At 35.0% G+C, this 21,693-nt stretch overlaps 1 protein-coding gene across 2 annotated transcripts in view; it reads right to left on the bottom strand.

The window, feature by feature from the left end:
* The window catches only part of PXDN (peroxidasin), a 168,529-nt gene that overhangs the window by 64,046 nt on the left and 82,790 nt on the right, over window positions 1-21,693 (bottom strand). For both annotated transcript variants that reach the window (XM_001381344.5, XM_056813382.1), the window contains 2 exons: window positions 2,809-2,880; window positions 734-805 (listed from right to left, as the gene is read on the bottom strand). In XM_001381344.5, coding sequence (XP_001381381.2) covers window positions 734-805; window positions 2,809-2,880 — 144 coding nt within the window. The remainder of the gene's footprint in view (window positions 1-733; window positions 806-2,808; window positions 2,881-21,693) is intronic.

Below are 21,693 nucleotides of genomic sequence, written 5' to 3'. Positions count from 1 at the left end.
AAATTTTAATTATACATCCATGTCTAGAGAAAAAATGGTAGATCTGGAATAACCAGAGTTATTTCTTCTTTGTAGTATATTACAACCTATGATAAATTAATACAATATGTTGCATTATAAAGCAATTGAAATTTAAGTAAAAACAAGTATTTTCTCCACTAATATTCACAAGGTAAATATTAAATCAATCAAATCAATCAAGATTTTACTATAAATGCTTATATCATATAACCAAGTTTTAACTCCCAGAGACAGACAGACAGACAGACGGACAGACACACACACACACACACACACACACATACACACACACACACCAACTACTTTTTATCTTTTATAACAGATTTTCTGATTGGTATAAGCTCCTATGATTAATAATCAAAGGAAATGCTTAACTAGTACAAATATGCATAAGTGTATATTAATACAGTATCATGGTTAGATAATTGAACTAGGAATTAGAAGATTTAACTTGGACCTAGAATATTTTGGTATGATTCATTCTAAGTTCTACTATTTATCAATCCAATAACATTAGAAAACTCATTCAAACCTTTCTTGACCATCATTCTCCTCCTAAGTAAAAAAGATCATCAAAATAACATTTACATAGTTATAAGTTGTTATAAGAAAAGATATTTGTGTGCTATACAACATTACAGGATAAAGAGCAATATCACAAATGCAGAAATTAAATATACTGAAACTTAGGAATAAAAATTATTTTACTTACAATCTCTTCATGGAATTCAAGTGACTGAATGTTCCAGGAACTAAGTGAGCAATTCGATTGTTATGCAAAAATCTGTTGATTAAAAGAATATAATGAATCATTTTAAATATATGTATATTATAGATAAAAGGTGAGAGGTTAATCTTTTAAAAGATTTAGGTGACTACTTTCTGCATCATTTAAAAGAGGTCTTGTTTCTACTATTCTAGATCACCATTGGTTTGTTGAGATTACTCACTAATTACTAGGTTAAGAGCATTAATTTTTAGCCTAGTTTAATGTTTATTTTTTAATGATACTACTCTGAGAAAATATAATTTAACTTTAAAAATGGATACCAATAGAAATTATAAAGGAACAAAATAACATTATCCCAAGATGATGATTTATTATTACTCTTTTTTCCCCATGTGAATTAGTTTATTTAGTCAATTTAGAACATTATTCCTTGGTTACAATAATCATATTGTTTCCCTCCCTCCTCTCCACCAACCCTTCCCACAGACAACAGCAATTTCATTGGGTATTACTTATGTCCTTAATCAGAACCTATTTCCATGTTGTTTGCACTATGATGTTCATTTAGAGTCTATATCCCCATCCATATCTCCTCAACCCATGTATTCAAGCAGTTGTTTATCTTTGGTGTTTTTACTCCCACAGTGTTTCCTCTGGATGTGGATAGTGGTTTTTCTTGTAGATTCCTCCAGGTTGTTCAATGTCATTGCATTGCCACTAATGGAGAAGTCCATTACATTCAATTGTACCATAGTGAATCAGTCTCTGTGTACAATGTTTTCCTGGTTCTGCTCCCCTCACTCTGCATCAATTCCTGGAAGTTGTTCCAGTCCCCATGGAACTCCTCCACTTTATTATTCCTTTGAGCACAATAATATTCCATCACCAACATATACCACAATTTCTTCAGCCATTCCCCAATTGAAGGGCATCCCCTCATTTTCCAATTTTTTACCACCACAAAGAACGTAGCTATAATCATTTTTGTACATGTCTTTTTCCTTATTATCTCTTTGGGGTACAAGCCCAGCAGTGCTATGGTTGGATTAAAGGGCAGACAGTCTTTTATTGCCCTTTGGGCATAGTTCCAAATTGCTCTCCAGAATGGTTGGATCAATTCACAACTCCACCAGCAATGAATTAATGTTCCGACTTTGCCATATCCCCTCCAGCATTCATTACTTTCCTTTGCTGTCATGTTAGCCTATCTGCTAGGTGTGAGGTGATACTTCAGAGTTGTTTTGATTTGCATTTCTCTGATTATAAGAGATTTAGAACACTTTTTCATGTGCTTATTAATAGTTTTGATTTCTTTAACTGAAAATTGCCTTTTCATGTCCCTTGCCCATTTATCAATTGGAGAATGGCTTGATTTTTTGTACAATTGGTTTGGCTCTTCATAAATTTGAGTAATTAGACCTTTGTCAGAGGTTTTTGTAATGAAGATTGTTTCCCAATTTCTTGCCTTTCTTCTAATTTTGGATGCATTCGTTTTGTTTGTACAAAAACTTTTTAATTTGATGACATCAAAATTATTGATTTTACATTTTGTGATATTTTCTAGCTCTTGCTTGGTTTTAAAGTCTTTCCTTTCCCAAAGATCTGACTAATATACTATTCTATATTCGCCTAATTTGTTTATAGTTTCCTTCTTTATATTCAGGTCATTCACCCATTCTGAGTTTATCTTGGTGTAGGGGGTGAGATGTTGATCTAAACCTAATCTCTCCCATACTGTCTTCCAATTTTCCCAGCAGTTTTTATCAAATAGTGGGTTTTGGTCCCACAACCTGGGATCTTTGGGTTTATCATATACTGTCTTTATTATTACTCTTAAGCAGGGGATCTTAACCTTTCTGTGTAATGTCCATGACACATTTCTCAGAGTAAAGATTTTAAATGCATAAAATAAAATACACAGGTTTATAAACATAACCAAATGACAGTGAAAAGAAAAAATGCAATTTCCCCATCTAAGTTCATGGATCTCTTGGTGTCTATTAGATTGGCTCAATGACCCTTAGGCTAAGGTCAAAAAAAAGAAAAAGAAAACTTACAGCCTTTCAAGCTTAGGAAGGTGGTTGAATGATTCTGGGTCCAAAGTCTCAATCTGATTAAAGTGAAGATATCTATAAAAGCAAAAAGCAAAAATTATCAAAACTTATTTTTGTCATCTTTCTTCAGAATCATCATTTTCCATTGCAAAATGGATTATAAGTTATAACTCTAGTTTTCCTAAGAAATAAAAAGACCATTTAGATGTGAAGATCAAAATGAAAAGTTGAAACAAAATTTTAAGTTAAATGACATAAGTTTACTTATATGATCAAATCTACATAAAATTAATATTGTCAAGAAAATATCTAACTAGTTAGAGATAGTAAAATATCTTATCTTTTTCCCAGACCTGTAATTTTATTTTCAAATGATGTCACATCTATTTACTATATTTCTTATTTTTTTAAATGGTATTTAGCACCACAGTTATTTTTGTAGTGCTCTTTTCACAGATCCTAACATGGTGTCTTGCCTAAAGAATGTACTTGTGAAATATTTGTGTCTGAATTGAGTTTTTAGAAAGATACTTGATTTTTTCATAATAAGTAATAATATAAGCTTATCTTGGGCTATAATAAGACACATAGCATTCAAGGTATTACATAATGGTCCCTCTTTTCTTTGCTTCATTCTAACCACATTAAGAGTATTGTGTTTAGGTCTGGGCACTAAATTATAGAATGGGCTGATAAAATAGAGAGAATTCACTGTTCCCCCAATAATATTCCATAAGAATCAGATGAAAGAATCAGAGCTGCTTAGCATAAAGAAGGTAAGAGACCACAGGGAGCTATTTTTCAAGAACCTAAAGGGATATCAAGTGAAAGTTGAATTTGAATGCAATTCCAGAGGGCCACAAACATAAAGAAAAGCAAATGGAAGTTGAAAAAAAATTTTAGATTTAAACTTGATAGAGAGAAAAAAAATTTTAACAATGAGAATATCTGAGAGTGTCCCAAGAAATAGTACATTACTCCTTAATTGAAGTCTTTACTCAAGGATTTGCTGAAGATGTTATAGGGGACATTTTTGTGAAGAAGCAGGTCAGACAAGGTGGTTTCTAAGGTCTTTTCCAACAATCCTTATGGATATTGTACATGTCATAGAAAATACTCTGAAGATGCACTTTGATTTAGCAAATAAAGAAATTTGGGATAATACACACACTCTAAATTTGGTTAGACTGTAACATTTATGAATGAGAAACAAAGAAACCCACTAACTGAAAAAATGGGCAAAAAAATTTTGCTGTAAGAATTAAATATTACTGTACCATAAAAATATATTTGAAGGATGCAGAGAAGCATGAGAAGACACATAGGAACTTGTAGAGACTGCAACAGACAGAACATACAGACATAATTACTACAACAATGTAAAAAGAAAAAAGAAAGGAAAAATAATTCTTTATAATTTTTAAGTTGTATCTTGTGACTAGACAAGAAAGAAAAAATATACTTCTGCTTCCTTCATTGTGGAGAAGAGGTTTTCCAAGTATACAGCATTCTGCCTAATGTAAGACCTGGTTGATATGTTGGTTAGTTTTGCTGAGTTGCTTTCTTATCCTCTTTTATAATTTTTTTGTTGTGAGGGATGGCTCAACTGGATGTGATAGCTATACCAGGGAAGCAAAGGCTAGTTCTGAGGTACACGGGGTTATGCCAATGGAGCATTCAGCATTAAGATGGTGAACCCTTTAAATAGGGGAACACCAGGCTGCTTAAGAAGGGGATTTCAAGTCAAAGCTCCCATATCAATTAAACTGGAATCAGGTCTATGAATAACTCCTTTACTCCCTGGAAAAGATAGGGAGAACTATTCCTTAAAAAAATAACAGCAATAATAATATTAACATATACTTCAACGTATAAGAGAAGCAAAGTGATATATTTGGGAATGAACTCAATTAAAAACAGAATATATCAATAAAATGACTAAATTCATTTAAGAAATTTATTCAACTATAAAAAATAATACTTTCTCATTCCTAGAAATGAAAGTCTACCACATGGAAACAAAAGGATGTTTCAACAAACCACCAAAAAATCATATATTATATACATAAAATTCCCAACTATTTGTATAATACCCTATACATCAAATTCTTCTACACATTGGATTCATACCTTAAGCAAAGTTAATTACAATGAATTTCTTGTACTGACCATACTTTTCTCAGAATCACAATACAAGCACCAAAAATGCCCAAATCAACAGAATAATTTTGAAAATAGATTCATGAAAAAACCTGAAGCTTGACACAGTACCTCCCTACATCCCATTGAGTAGTGTCCAACTTTAACATAAATTTCAAAGTAAAAAAAATGGGCTGGAAAAATGATAAAGCAACAACAAAAAAAATTGACAAAAAGCTACTATGGTAGCAGGGAAGACCAAGCTATAAACTCAAATTATGACAACAATGTGAAAACAGTTATAAAAAATCATGCCCCCCAAAATAACTAAATAATAATCATTAAATAAGAATTCATGGAAGAGTAAATGAAAGAGAAAAGAATTGTAGAGGAAAAACAGGGGAAAGAAATGAGTGATACAAGAAAATTGTGAAAAAAGAATTAACAACTTAATAAATTTTTTAAAAGTACCAAAAACACTGAAGAAAATACAAATTAAAAAACAGTATTGGCCAAATGGTAAAAGAGGAATGAAAATCCACTGAAGAGAAAAACTTCATAAAAAGAAGAATTGGTCAAATGTAAAAGGCGCTACAGGAAATCAATGAAGAAAAGAATTTGTTAAAAAGCAGAATTGGTTAATGGGAAAAGAGATACAAAAGCTCACTGAAGAATGATTCCACAAAAATTAGAATTAGATAAATTGAAACCAATGACTCCATGAGAAATAAAGAAACAATAAAACAAGTCAAAAATATGGAAAAATACAAAATGTGAAATAGCTCATCAGAAAAAAAAATAGTTTACTTAGAAAATGAGACTGAGAAGAGATCATTAAAAAATGATTGTACTACCAGAAATTCATGATCAAAGAAGGAGGATATATATCTCAAGAAATTACAAAGGAATATTGTCTTGATATCTTAGATCCAAAGGATAAAACAAAAATTAGTGATCACTTCCTGAAAGGGATTCCCCTAATGAAAACTCCCAGGAATATTACCGGCAAATCCCAGAGTTGTAAGGATAAAAAGAAAATACTTAAGCTACCCAGGAAGAAATAATTCAAATATCATGGAGTTACAGTCAGGATCAAACAAGTTTTAATGACTTCCACATTAAAGGAAGGGAGGACTTAAAATATGATATTCTGGAAGGCAAAAGAAGAATTAAGATTAAAATCAAGAATAACCTTTCCAAATGAGGGGATGCCCTTCAACTTGGGAATGGATGAACAAATTGTGGAATATGTTTGTTATGGAATACTATTGTGCTCAAAGGAATAATAAAGTGGAGGAATTCCATGGGAACTGGAACAACCTCCAGGAAGTGATGAGGAGCGAAAGGAGCAGAACCGGGAGAACATTGTATACATAGACCGATACACTGTGGTACAATAGAATATAATGGACTTCTCCATTGGTGGCAATGCAGTGATCCTGAACAACCTGGAGGGATCTATGAGAAAAAACACTATCCACATTCAGAGGAAAAACTGTGGGAGTAGAAACACAGAAGAAAACAAGTACTTGAATACATGGGTTGAGGGGATATGGATGGGGATATAGACTCTAAATGAACATCCTAATGCAAACACCAACAACATGGAAATAAGTACTGATCAAGAACAAATGTCCTTTAAGAGGAAAATATCTATATTTAATGAAATAGAGAACTTCCAAGCATTCCTGATGAAAAAATCAGAGATGGATAGAAAATCTGATACTCAAACCTGTGGAAAGGAAAACTAAAGGAAGTTTTGGACTTTCTGCCACTCAAGTGGAACAAATAACAGTTGGAATGTTAAAGAAGACATTGACAAGAATGACAGTTGGTGGGGGGAGGGGATACTTGGAGGGTCAGTTGGTCTCCTTATGGGGACTCTCTTCCTGACCCAAGGACTGGAAGGAGAATTCTCTCCCTGTCTCTGGATAAAAGTACCTTTATTGCCTTGGAGCCAATACACAGTATTGACTCCAAGATGGAAGGTAAGGGTTGAAAAAAAAAAAGTACCTCTATTCCTGGACTTTTCCTAACTGTGTGCTCTACCTGGATTCCTGTGAGCATGTCATCAAACAAAAGGATTTAAGGGGAGGAGTTTGAACTGTAAGGCCAGTCTTTAGGGCATCAGCCTGAAGAGACAGGCCCAACCAGCTCTGAAAGTCAGAATCTTTTCTTCCTCTTGCTGTCAACTGCTAAAAACTTTGAACTTAAGAAAACTAGCACAGATTAGCATTGACAGGAATAAAAGAAACCCTCCACCAGCCTGTGAGGCCTGGCCTTAGCTCTAAAGCTGAGAGAGACTCAAACCCAATCGAGGGAAACCAAAACTGTAATATTTGATGGGATAGTAGGGATTGAAAAGGTGCAGGGCATAAGTAAGGTTTCATAAGAGTGAATGGAGGCGTTGAAGGGAGAGGGGGAATATGGCTGCCAGTGAGGTAAAAGGAGATACCCCATGCTGATAGGCTATCTTGGAAAATTGGGGTTCCCAAGAAATGGGCCACCTATGATAGCCTGAGGGGATGTCTTCTCTATTGATGGATATTGAAGATACCAGAGTACATGAGCATGGACACCCCCCCCCAAGGGACAAGCCTTCCCCCAGACCAAGGTTGCCTAGTAGGGGTCCAATAAGAACTGTTTATGGTTGAATAGCTGTACTTAATTTCAGCTCCCTCTGTGTCCCCTGAAATGATTGTACTCTTATCTGACTGCAGTTATTTAAAAAAAGATGAATTTAATAACAAGTTTGGATTGGAAGGTATCAGGGAAGAGGGAATCAGAATTTCCCTAGATTGGGTTTGAGTCTCTCTCAGCTTTTGAGCTGAGGCCAGGCTTCACCGGCTGGTGGAGGGTTTCTTTTATTCCCATCTGTGCTAATCTGTGCTAGCTTTCTTAAATTCAAAGTCTTTAGCAGTAGACAGCAAGAGGAAGAAATGGTTCTGATCTTCAGAGCTTGTTGGGCCTGTCCCTTCGTGCTGATGCCCTAAAGACTGGCCTTACAGTTCAAACTCCTCCCCTTAATTCCTTTTGTTCAATGACATGCTCACAGGAATCCAGGTAGAACACACAGTTGGAAAAAGTCAAGGAATAGAGGTACTTCTGTCCTGAGACAGGGAGAGAGCGCTCCTCCCAGTCCAAGGACCAGGAAGAGAGTCCCCATCAGGAGACTGTCACTCTCCAAGTTCCCCTCTCCCCATCAACTGTCATTCTTGTCAATATCTTCTCTCTAACATTCTAACTGCTATTTGTTCCACCTGAGTGGCAGAAAGTCCAAAATTTGCTTAAGTTTTCCTTTCCACAATCATCCTCTTTTTTTGTTGTGACCTTCCCAAGGTAACTTATTTTTGTTATACTTACCAATATACTAAATCTATTTTCTAACTAGTCCCCGCAAAATAATAAAATTCCCTCAATTACTCTATCTCTATTCTATGCTAACTTTAACTATATCTAAGGAATTCTATGCAGGAAAGTTTGGGTAAGGGTAGTTTTAGGGTTTTACAATAAATTCAGTACAATAAATGTTTGAACAAAACCATTGCAAAGAAATTTGAATCTTAGTGCTAATGCTACTTACTCTTCCTAAGTTAAACTAATATAAACATTTTCCCATTTTATATATCTACAATTATTTGCAAACTATTTTATCTATATATAGTTCCATTAAACATAATTTCAGCATCAGCTTTACAACTTTGTTTCACAAGAGTGACTGAATTGCCATTTTTCCCAATATCCTCCTAGCTGTAAACCTTAAAATTTCTTAGACTTATAAATGTTGGAAATTTCACCATTGGGAAATTTCATACTTGAAAAATTTCCTATCGATAGTGGGAACTCTATTGGAATGTGAACCCCATTGGCATGGGAGGTTCCTCCTCCTCCCTTCTTAAGATTACTTTAGGACAGAAACCTTTTGCTGAACAATGGAAAGGGCTTTGACCTATGCTTAAGCATAGAACAGGAATTTCTTTGAGTCATGATTGATTTTAGAATTGATACAATGGAGATACTTGGAATGACAGAACCAGGTCTTGGAAATTGCAATCTCCACCCTACTCAGTCCTAACAGGATTTAGGAAGGGCTGCAGCATAGATCAAAATTTAATTATTCCAATCTCTACCCTACTCAGGGTAACAGGATTTAGGAAGGGCTGCAGCAAAGGATCAAGATTTAATTATTTGAGAATATGACCTTCAACAGACATGTGCAAAGCCACAGACCTCTGGGCGGTCCTGGGTTAAGGTAGAGCCACCATTGGCACAGGGAAGACATGGACAGTGATTGGTAGATGTGAGAACTGAGGGGAGGCAACTTGGATGGTTTCCTTAAAGATAGCGGGGTCTGAGGACTAGGAGGGGTTGGTTGGAGAGGTTTTTGCTCTGAGAGGTTGTGCTCTGAGAAGCTGGCTCTGAAGGAAGCTGGAGGTGGAGGCCCTGAGACTGTTTCTCCATTTTGGTCACGTGAGTGATAGGGACTGATCTCTTTTCTTTGCCTCAGCTATCTAAGGGCTTGGGCCTTTTGGCCCAGCCTAAACAGAAGGGGTATTTAAGCCCTATTCCCTTCTCTCCCCTTGCTCTCTCCCTCTCTCTCTCTATCTCTAATACCTTTCTTCCTCCTGTTTGTAATTAAACTCCATAAAAGATTTACTGCTGACTTGAGTTTTCATTAGGAATTACATAGCTGAATTCCTTGGCGACCTTAAATTAATATATATCAGTCTTTTAAAGTGATTTCCTTGTCACATAGCCAAGGCTCCCTGTAGGTAATAGGGAAAACCCCATCCCTCTTACCTTATCCTCCTTCCTTGAGTTAAAGAAGAGAAAAGAGTATTTTCTCTAAAACATCATAGTTCACACTGAGTGAAACTGAAGAAAGGGGGGACGGGGAAGCTGAAAGGTTTCTGAAGAGGGGAGATATAGGGAGGTATAGGGAGGAAGGGTAGACAAACCTTGATCCATTTGTCATTCAGTATCCCATCAATATACCCCTCAGAATATATCTATTACACTATCTGCAAATGCAGCTTAAGTCTATTTCTAAGTATAATTAACTGTCTGTGCTATGTTTAATTTAATTTACTCCTAATCTATTCCCTACTAATTATAACTATTCTCTTAATCCCTAGTCTAATCTATAATCTAATTTTATGTACAACATATATACAAACTATGCTACATATTTACAGATTCTATCACTATGCTACTAACCTAATTATAGCATATATATTATTTCTAGAGATTATTTACATATAATACAATAATATACATGGTTCTCTAATCTCATCAAATAGAAATATCTATTGATCATTCTATTTGCCCAAGACCTTATGAAACTAACTATATACATATATACATTTTGCATAAATACAATTTCAGACACTTATTTACTTAAACAATGTCTCCTAATATACGTCAGTTTGTGATTTTGTGTTTTGTGTCTAATAGTATTGTGTTGAATTAACACTTATCAAGTTTCTTCAGATTTCCACTTCTCATGTTAACAGATGGATCTCTTCTTTCTTCCAAGTTATGTAATGTGGCATGCTATTTCCCTAATATGTGAAATTAATGTTGTTTTATGATTTTGCTGCACTCAATCTTACAGATAAATCCTGTTTTCCATCTGTCCTCTTCTTATATAAACAAATTTATGAAGTTCAAAGTCTTAGCTGTCCATTTCAGCTTTTCTCTTTGTTTCTTCTCTATAGCAGCTTTTCTTGATGCCTTTCCTCTGGGATACTTTAAAATCTTTTCCTCTGGACTTGTTTGAAATCTTGTCCTCTAGGAAGCTTTTCCTCTGGCCTGGAAAGTTGTCTTCTTGCTGTGACATGCTTGACTGCTAGGATGTTGTTGTCTCAAACATGATGTGTCACTATTGTGTGACACTTTGTGTGTGTGACACTTTGTGGTGTACTTTTTGATGTTAATCAGTTTTTGTTTTCATTTCAGTTTTTGTTCTCATTTCTCAGCACTATCTTTTGTGTAACTACCTTCTTCTATGTCTGTTAGTGATGTTGGATTTTTCTGGTTTTATGTAACAACAGTGGAAGCATGAATCTTTCCCTGCAATTTTTATAGCAGCCGGGCTAGTAAGCAATACTTCATGTGGTCAAGTCCATTTTATGTCTGTAGTTAATTTTCTATTGAAATTCTTTAAGTATACTTTGTCTCCTGGTTTGATGTTGTACAAATTGTAATCCAGGGGTACTGTTTATTGTATGAAGCCCATTTTGTGCAATTCTGCTATTTTTGTTTGTAAAGCTTGTATATATCTTGTTAATTAACAATCTGGTTTGTGAGAAGTTCAAAGTCAGAGAAAGGAAGGTGTGAGAGGATCATTACATTGTTTGCTTCTTCCTATATTTGTTTTCTATCAGGTATATAATTTTGTTCTACTCCTATTTCAGTGTCTTCTAATTCAGTGACTTCTTCCTCAACCTCAAACTCTTGATAATTCTTGATTCCCAATGCCACCATCATTTCTTCTAATGAATTTGTGTATTATTTGCCCTGAACTAACTCTTCTGACAGGATCATTTGTTCTTGATTTGAGTTGTTAAAGTAATCATCTGTCTCCCACTCTTGTAAAGTTTTGGGATCTTGATTATGAAGTTTGATATATTCATAAGGTTCTTTGTCTTCCTTGCTTTCTGTCAAATATCATTGTATATAGTAGTTCTGTGTGATTCATGTCTTGTTCTGACTCTTGCTCAGTCATTTCTATATTCCCAAAGCCTTTTGCTAGCTGTTGCCCAGCAGTATGCTGTAACTCTATTATGTGTTGATAAATTTGGTTCTTGTGTGTTTGTTCCTTCCTGTGGAACTGCTATCATATCCCAGTTTTGTTCTTCAGCTACAGACTTCTCTTGTAGCTTTGAACATTCATTTTGCAATCCATAATCAGTTTGCAATGGAATTGCATTATCATGGAGACTTAAGGATGGTGTGATAATGTTTGTGTTTGCTTTTTCTTGTGCAGTTGCTCTTGGTTGGAATTCTTTGACATAGGTTGACTTTTCTATTATGTCATTGGTATGTTCTTTCGAAATGTCATCCCTAATTTCAGTGTCATTGTCTCCAGGAGGTCTGCTAATTTGAATGTTCTCTGTTATTGCATTTTCCTCTCCCTTGGACCATTCTATTGTTTGCTTATGTGCTTCAATTAATTCATTTGCAGTTTGTTTAAAACCCTCTACTATTTGTGTCTCATATGGTTCTGGTTTTGGTTTTGCTATTTGTTCTATACTTTCTGTTTCTAAAGTATATTCTTTACTTTCTGCTAAGTCACTATTGTCTTATGCTGAGAAATGTTGCAATCCACTGTTGCTTGGATTTATTCTTTCATGTTCTTTGGCTTTTAAAGTTATAATGTCCTAATAAATTTAAGGTTTGTGTATTACAGACTGTCACCAGATCAGTTCCTTCCCCTTTCTTTGTATCTTGTTCCTCTGTTCCAAAAATTTTTTTCTCTAATCTCTGTTATATCATTATTTAACTTGATTTCTTCTTCTATCTGCTCTTTAGTTTTATTTTGTGCTTTTGGAACCCCAAATTCTATTTGCATGCAGTCTCCTTCCTTTTCATATTCCCCATTTCCTTTCCCGTTTTTCCTTTTGGATGTTACCCCATGCACCTGGCTTCATAACTGACATTGTTTAGCAGCACCTGAAACTACTTGTGAATAATGTGGTTTCACCTCTTGTTGGATGCATCTCCCCATAGTTTCTAAATTTGGTGCTTGAAATGAATTTTGCAATTACAATTGCAACATTTTGTATATGTTTGTGTATTGTTGCTGCTATACTTTATGTTGCTTTTCCAGGACCTCTTTTTGTTCTTAGCTTGGACTAATAGTGGCCTTAAATAACAATCTCAAACCATGTGTCCCAATTTCCAGCAAAGGAAACATGTGGGTAAAATTGAATTGTAATTCCCAGTCTATTTTTAGATTTTAATCCCCAAAAGAGTTAACTCAGTATTTTAAGTAGATCTGCCTATTTTAATCACAAAAGGGTGCGAACTAATTACTAAAGGTGAGAACTAACTACTAAAGGTACAAACTAAATACTAAAGGTGTGATACAACCAAAAAAAGATATAATCTAACCCAAAAAGGGGTGAACTAAAGAGTGGGCACTCCTGGAGAGGGCATCTGCTATAATTGGTAGATGAAAAATTTTGGAGAGGTGACACAAGAGAAAAATATCCTTAAATAGAGGAAACAGAGGCAGACAAGATAGATAGATCGAAGAACTCTGACTGGGAGTTGTACTGGAGGATCAGTCTCTCAAGTTTGGAGTGAAGAAGAGTCACTTGGAAGAGAGACTGGAAGACAGACACTCAGACTTGGCTGTGAAACTTGACCCTGGAGAAGCATGTGCAGGAGACCTCAGATTACTTTTCTTTTAGACTATCACCTTGGTGAGTATCAAGGCTGACTTAGTTTCCCTGACTTTCTGGATGTGTGAACCTCTGAGAATGGCCCATCATCTGGAGACTCTTTTCCCTGATTAGGGCCTTAGAATTTCTACCTGACTCAGAAGAAGCTAGAGTTTTCTCTCTCTCTCTCTTCCTTAATATCTTCTATTATAAAATAAACTATTTTAGTAATTCATTTTGGGATTTAGAAATTAAATCCCTGGCAATGACCAAATTAATATGTTAAGTCCAACCACAATAAATTTAACAATGGCTTATGTGTTTTAATATGAATTATGCCACTGTCTGATTGTAGGCTTGTTTGATCTCTTAGTAGCAATATTGGTATTCCCCCTTCAGCTCCATCTGACTTTTCCTGGTCCATTACATTGTTATTTTTAGGTATCTCTTATTGTGTGTTAATATCTTTACAACTTTGTTTCTCCTCAGTTACTTGCTTAATCATTTGCTTTAGTTGTGTCATCTCCTCCCTCCTGGCTAAAATCATCACTGCCATTTCATTGTCTTTTCTTTTTTCCCATAAATTAGATACACACCTTTTTTCAGAGCATGGCATAACCGGATTAAGGAGAATAATGCTCCCTCATAAGTGGGAATGAATCAAATCAAGAAATCTACACTAATCTTCAGCCATTGAAAACTTTCATATATGTTAAGCAAAAAGTAAATGTAATCTGTAATCTTGACAAAAAATAAGTTATAAAACATATAAAAGAAATGTCCAATCAAGGCTGTATAACCCATGACAAGTAATAGTTTCTTTGCCTTCTTGTATCCTGAAAAGCCTTTTGCAAAAGAAAAAAATGTTTTTAAGTCTGGCCCTTTACATTGCCTCCTCCCTTAAGAAGGAGTGGTTTCTTTTGGCTGTGGTATTGCTAGACAGATTAGCTGCACTCAACACTGCTCTCAAAATGACTGCTTTCCAGTCACACAGGCTTTTGAAATGTGTATAGGCCCAATTTCTCTGAAACTTTCCTCACACCTCTAACTGCCTTCTTTCCAAATTTTTGGCAAAATAGTCTGGAAAAACCTAGCTGGCTCTGCCAAAGCTACAATATTTAAAAGGATAGTAGGGATTAAAAAGGTACAGGGGATGAGGAAGGTATATAAGAGAGAATGGAGGAGTTGAAGAAAAGAGAAAGAATATGGCAGCCGGTGAAGTAAATGGAGATACCCCCTGTTGAGAGGCTATCTTAGAAAATTGGGGTTCCTGAGAAATGGGACACCTGAGGGGACATCTTCTTTATTGATTGATTTTGAAGATACCACAGAGCAGGTAAGCACACACCCTGAGAGAAAAGCCTCCCCTCAGACCAAGATTGCCTAGCAGGGGTCCAATAAAGACCATTTATGGTTGAATGGCTGTCCTTAGGTTCAGCTCCTTCTATGCCCCTGAAATGATAGTCCTCTTATCTGACTGTGGGTTATTTAAATAAAGATGAATTTAATAACAAGTTTGGATTGGAAGGTATCAGGGAAGAGGGAATCAGAATTTCCCTAGATTGGGTTTGAGTCTCTCTCAGCTTTTGAGCTGAGGCCAGGCCTCACTGGCTGGTGGAGGGTTTCTTTTATTCCTGTCTGTGCTAATCTGTGCTAGTTTTCTTAAGTTCAAAGTCTTTAGCAGTAGACAGTAAGAGGAAGAAATGGTTCTGACCTTCAGAGCTGGTTGGACCTGTCTCTTCAGGCTGACACCCTAAAGACCAGCTTTACAGTTCAAAATGCTCCCCTTAAATCCTTTTGTTTGATGACATGCTCATAGGAATCCAGGTAGAGCACACAGTTGGGAAAAGTCCAGGAATAGAGGTACTTCTATCCCATGACAGGGAGAGGCTCCTTGCAGTCCTAGGGTCAGGAGAGAGTCCCCGTCAGGAGACAAACTGTTGCTCCAAGTCTCCCCTTCCCCCAACTGTCATTCTTGTCAATATCTTCTCTCTAACATTCCATCTGCTATTTGTTCCACCTGAGTGGCAGAAAGTACAAAACTTGCTTCAGTTTTCCTTTCCACAAACCCAAGACTCAAGAGAAACATAAAAAAGTAAACACTAAAAAGTAATGATAAGGGACTCAATAAAATTAAGCTGTTCAAATTCCTAAATATATTACTGAATATACTATTACCTTAAAAAATTATAAGTTTTATTATAATGACATTTTTAATAGAGCACTGTCTCAATTTTTCATTTGTTTATTTGCATGAACTTCAATATTGTGGGAATGCAGGCAAATCCATCATATACCAGAAATTATTATTTCATGCTCACCATTTCCATTTCTGACCCCCAAAATTAAATGAACCACTGACTCATCTCATGAAAAACAATGTATTATTTTCAAAACGACCTCTGTATTTGTTTCTCTAGGATCCCAGCCATGTTTGATCTGCAGAGCTTTCCATTTGTCATGTAACCACTAAGAAAAAGTACTCACCATTCAGTTTTAAAACAATGCCTTAAAGAAATCTTAATAGATAAGCAACCCTCAACATGCTCATTAGTTTTGCTGAAAAAATTCTCCTTTATGTTGGTAGTTTGCAACTAAATAGTCATTTTCCCATATGTACAAAATTATGAATGGTGACTAAATTTCCTGGACATCCCACAAATGGCAATTTATTCTTTAATGCAATTAACATAGTAGTAATAAGAAGACCTCATACTCTTACAATGCTCTAAAGTAAACCATGGCCTTTCATCAAAATAATCCAAAGAGGTGGACAGTGTTGACAGAGTTAGATGAAAATACTGCAGCTCAGAGAACACAAGGGACTTGCTCAAGGACACACAGTTAGACTGTCAAGGCTAGACTCCAAGAAACATTCTTTCCCGAACTCTATACCACTTTTCAATATTTTCAATAGCAAAGATTTGGGGGAGTAAAATGAATTCAACTAAAGCCATGTTTAATGGCACATTGTAGTTGAACTATGAGACAGAAGAAATACCAAGCATGTATCCTAGTGATAATGATGATTAGTCTTTTGGATATATAGGATGTCCACAAATGAGGCGCTAGTAATAAGGATAGAAAGGATTAATATTTCACATTTTTATAGTACTTTAAATACTTTCTTCATCACAGTCCTTTAAGATACAGCATAAATATTACTATTCCCATTTTATGATTGAGGTATTAGGCATGCCTATGTCCCACAGCTAATAAGTATATAAACAAGAATTTAAACTCATCCCTCGTTTTTGGGTTTGAGGACATCCAATAAGATGAGTTAAAGCTTTATAAAAAACATTGGAGGGAATGGCTGAACAAATTGTGGTATATGTTGGTGATGGAATACTATTGTGCTCAAAGGAATAATAAACTGGAGGAATTCCATGGAGTCTGGAACGACCTCCAGGAAGTGATGCAGAGTGAAAGGAGCAGAACCAGGAAATCATTATACACAGAGACTAATACACTGTGGTACAATTGAAGGTAATGGACTTCTCCATTAGGGACAATGCAATGTCCCTGACAATCTGCAGGGATCTAAAAACACTATCCACAAGCAGAGGATAAACTGTGAGAGTAAAAACACCGAAGAAAAGTAACTGCTTGACTACAGGGGTGGAGGGGATATGACTGAGGAGAGACTCTAAATGAACACTCTAGAGCAAATACCAACAACATGGAAATAGGTTAGAGTCAAGAACACATGTGATACCCAGTGGAATCATGTGCCAGCTATGGGGGGGGGGGGAGGAGAGGAAAAGAAATGATTTTTGTTTCCAATTAATAATGTTTGGAAATGACCAAATAAAATAATGTTTAAAAAAAAAACATTGGACAAAAATTTCTATAAAATAACCATAACTGCATCAATTTAACCCTCATTATATCAGAGTAAGCTAAGAATTTATTTTATGAACCTAAATCATTTTCCCTAAAATTAATAAGAAAAAAGATTTCTTTCATTGCATACCCAATAAAATATTAATAAACTGAATAAAAACTCAAAGTCATCTGTCCACAAACTGATCGGCAAAGAGGAGAGACACAGATTTATTATTCCCCAGAATAAATGTCTACTACTCTAACACAAGGAATCCTTACAATGAAAGAAAGAAATATTATCTCTCTGTTTCCATTTTTTTTATGTCAGAGGTCAGTACAGTTCCTTTTACAAAGTAGTATCTACCATTTAATAAATGCTTGTTGATTGAATGAGCAAGTTTGGTGCTTCTGAGAAGAAATAACTGTTTCATAATCACGGCTAATAAGTGTATCCAGATCAGAGAACCTACAAGATGGGTAAAAGGGGTAAGGTAGAAAAAAATATTTATCCCAAGGGCAGTCAGTCTGTAAGGACTCTGGCATACAAACTGGTTAAGGATTTCTCTCTGTGGCCCTACCTTGATTAAGCATGTAAGCCTGATCTTCAATAACTCACAAATCTTTTTCCTTCCCATCTTTTAGAGTAATGTTTTTTAACCTTTTTGCATATCATGGATCCCTCTGGCAGTTTGGTAAAGTGCATTAACTCCTCAGAATGAATTTTTAAATACATGAAATAAAATACATGGGACTACAAGGGAATTAAATAATATTAAATAGAATTATCCAAAAAATTGGGTTTTCATTCTGGAGGGTAATCTGGAACTATGCCCAAAGGGTGCTAAAAGACTGTTTGCTCTTTGATGCAGCCATAGCACTGCTGGGTTTGTACTCCAAAGAGATAATAAGGAAAAAGACATGTACAAAAATATTAATAGCTGTGTTCTTTGTGGTGGCAAAAAAATTGGAAAATGAGGGGGATGCCCTTCTACTAGGGAATGGCTGAACAAATTGTGGGTATATGTTAGTGATGGAATACTATTTTGCTCAAAGGAATAATAAAGTGGAGGAATTCCATGGACAATGGAACAACCTCCAGGAAGTGATGCAGAGCAAGAGGAGCAGAACCAGGAGAACATTGTACACAGAGACTGATATGCTGTGGTACAATCAAATCTAATGGACTTCTCCATTAGTGGCAATGCAGTGATCATGAACAACCTGAAGGCATCTATGAGAAAGATCACTATCCACATTCAGAGGAAAAACAATGGGAGTAGAAACACGGAAGAAAAACAACTGCTTGATTTCATGGCTCGAGGGGATATGATTGGGGATATAGACTCTCAATGAACATCCTAATGCAAATGTCAACAGTATGGAAATAGGTTCAGATCAAGGACACATGTAATACCCAGTAGAATTGCATGTCAGCTACTACAGGAAGGGCGGGGGGAGGGGAGGGAGGAATAGAATATGATTTTTGTAACCAAGGAATAATGTTTGAAATTGACCAAATAAAATTTTTTAAATTATGTTTTTGCAGACCTCTGACAGGGTAGAATTATAGAAACTTGATTTTATCTTTAGTACCTCTACCCCTTTTAGTATATATATATATATATATATATATATATATAAATATATATATATATATATATATACTATACTATAACTTCCAGTTCTCACATTCATACCTCCAAGTTGCTTCTCCCTCTAGGTTTATTTATAATCTGAGATCAGTTCCTTTGGTGAATAGTCTGAACTATATCTTCATCCTGAATTTTAACCATTCTACAATTAAGAAAGCCCCAACCAATAGCTACCTTCTTTGAAAGTCTTCCTTGATTCTCCTGTGGTCAGAAATACTCCTTTTTCTTGGGCCTGACATAGTCCCTTTATTGAATGTTATAATTTGTTCCTCATTTGCTTTTATGTAGTATAGATACTGTCTGTTTGTGTTTTATCCCCCTTATTACACTGTAAGCATCATGGAGATAGGGAACAGATCTTAGCAAAAATTTTTCTTTCTGAGCCTAGTGCACTACCCCATATATAGTAGACACTTAATAAGTGTTTGTTGATAAGGTCAGCAATGTTCAGAAATAAGGGTCTTTAAATCTTAAGTTTCATTTTAATTTTAAATTTGGATACTTAGGCAAAACAGTAGATAAATCACTGGGCCTATAGTTAGAAAAATTTGAATATAAATTCAGTCTCAGATATTTACTAGCAAATCACCTAGGCACTGTTTGCCTCAGTTTCCTCAAGTGTAAAATGAGACTAATAATAGAATCTACCTTCCAGGGTAGTTATGAGGATAAAATGACATTTATAAAGTGCTTGGTACATAATGGGTTATGTAAATCCTCTGACTAATGCTTTATTTTCTTTTTTTTTAAACAGCAAGGAATATCTTTTCAAAATCTATTCCTTTAATTCCTTTCTTATATCAAAAATGCCTGAGTTTTAAATTTTATTAGTAGGTCAAACAAATATACTTTGAAAAGTGATGGTCTTACACACACCATACACCCAAAAATATTCCCTGGTATAAAAAGGACTTATTCCCTATTTGTTATCATTACATAACTGGGAAAGAACATCACAAACATGGAAAAAAGCTAAAATAAAAATGACAGCAATAGACTTTTGATATTTCATTTACATTCTCATAATTAAAGACCTGTAAGGACTTTGCCTCATTAATCAGATTACAGAATACAAGCAATAGACCTCAGAACAAACAGGCAATCAATGCTCAAATGGAAATAAGAGAAAGACAAAAGACATCCTTATACAGTAATTCTCTTATTGGTTTTAAAAGACTTGAATAGATTAGAACAGCAAATGGTTAACTGTGGGAACTGAGTGAACCACATTTATTCTATTTTATGACTCAATTATGGAGCTAGCTTAATTCCCTTTCTATTCTATTATAGATCTACTTCAAATTCTCTCTTCTGAGAAAGGCTTATTTAATTGTGGGAATCAGGAGAAAACTTTATTACATTGTTTGAACCTAGCCCTGCATGACTGATAAACTGGACCACCTATATAAGCTATTTATACACACCTAATGAAGGTACCAGGTTCGTTAAAAATAATCAGTCAGATGCTAAAACTGATGTAAGAAATTTTCTCATAATTATACATCTCAAAAAACCCATGATCACCTGAAAATTGGTCCCATAGTGATCAATCAATTATTGCTTCCACATTCCTTTAATTGTTTACAGACACTTGAGAAGAGTGGGACATCTCTTTTCTTGAATTCAGGGAATTGCACCTGCAGTTCATTCTCCCCTAATTTTTCATCCAATTAAAATTTAGTTTATCAAGCATACTATTTCCTTTTAAATAATTGGCCTTGATTAATTGTTTTTAATGTATAAATTTCTATCATCCTCTGTATTCAGGGGTTAGCCCTAAGCTAAGGAAGGGCCCTGGCCCTGATTTTTTAGTCAGTTGAAATGAATTGCTTAATAAATGGATATGCTTAGAAGATAAAGCATTTGTTTCCTTAGTCGTTTCATCTTTTTTGGTCATTACACTAGCATAGATAGGATTCTTTCAAATGGAAATGGTAAAACATGAATTTTTTTCTCAATAATGATTTATAAGGCATTGCAAAATGTGTCTGCTATCAACAGATATTTCATTGGGAATATTTATTACAACATATAGTTGTTCCTCATAAATGCATTCTCTGTCAAAAATAGGTGAAAATACTTGGAAATATTATAGCAGCATTTTTGAAATAATTAAAAAGCAAAGATTATGGGTATCCATCAATTGGGAAGTGGCTGAAAAAATTGTTATAGAAGACCACAATTTATTATTTGGTCTAAAAAAATCAATGGCTATGAAGAATTTGGTGAGAGTTGAGAAATGATCCATGAAATATTACAAAATAGAACATGAAAAATCAGAACAATATACTTTATTACTATAATAAAAAAGAGGAAAACAATATTGAAAGGCTTTAAAAAAATAGATGTATGAGGACTAATGATAAATCATCATTAGAGAGATGGTAGACTATGCTAAGTAGAGTATTCATTCTCAGATATAGACAATATTATTATTCATTTTGGTTAATTATATTTATTTATTATTATAAGGTAAAGTTCACTAGAAAGTGGAAATAATTTTTTTAAAGCATCCATAAAACATTTAAAATATATATTTAGGGGGCAGCTGGGTAGCTCAGTGGATTGAGAGCCAGGCCTAGAGATGGGAGGTCCTAGTTCAAATATGGCCTCAGATACTTCCCAGCAGTGTGACCCTGGCCAAGTCACTTGACCCCCATTGCCTAGCCCTTTCCACTCTTCTGCCTTGGAGCCAATATACAGTATTGATTCCAAGAAGGAAGGTAAGGGTTTAAAACATAGATAGATAGATAGATAGATAGATAGATAGATAGATAGATAGATAGATAGATACACACACACACACACACACATATACATGATTAGTCCAAGAAATTAGAAATAGGTTTAAAGGCTAGTTGTATCCAAATAGGTATATCTGA

This window comes from Monodelphis domestica, chromosome 1 (assembly GCF_027887165.1).
Source record: "Monodelphis domestica isolate mMonDom1 chromosome 1, mMonDom1.pri, whole genome shotgun sequence".
Taxonomy (NCBI): Eukaryota; Metazoa; Chordata; class Mammalia; order Didelphimorphia; family Didelphidae; genus Monodelphis; species Monodelphis domestica.
The sequence above is the reverse complement of the archived record's forward strand: the minus strand, read 5'-3'. Positions and strand labels throughout refer to the sequence as shown.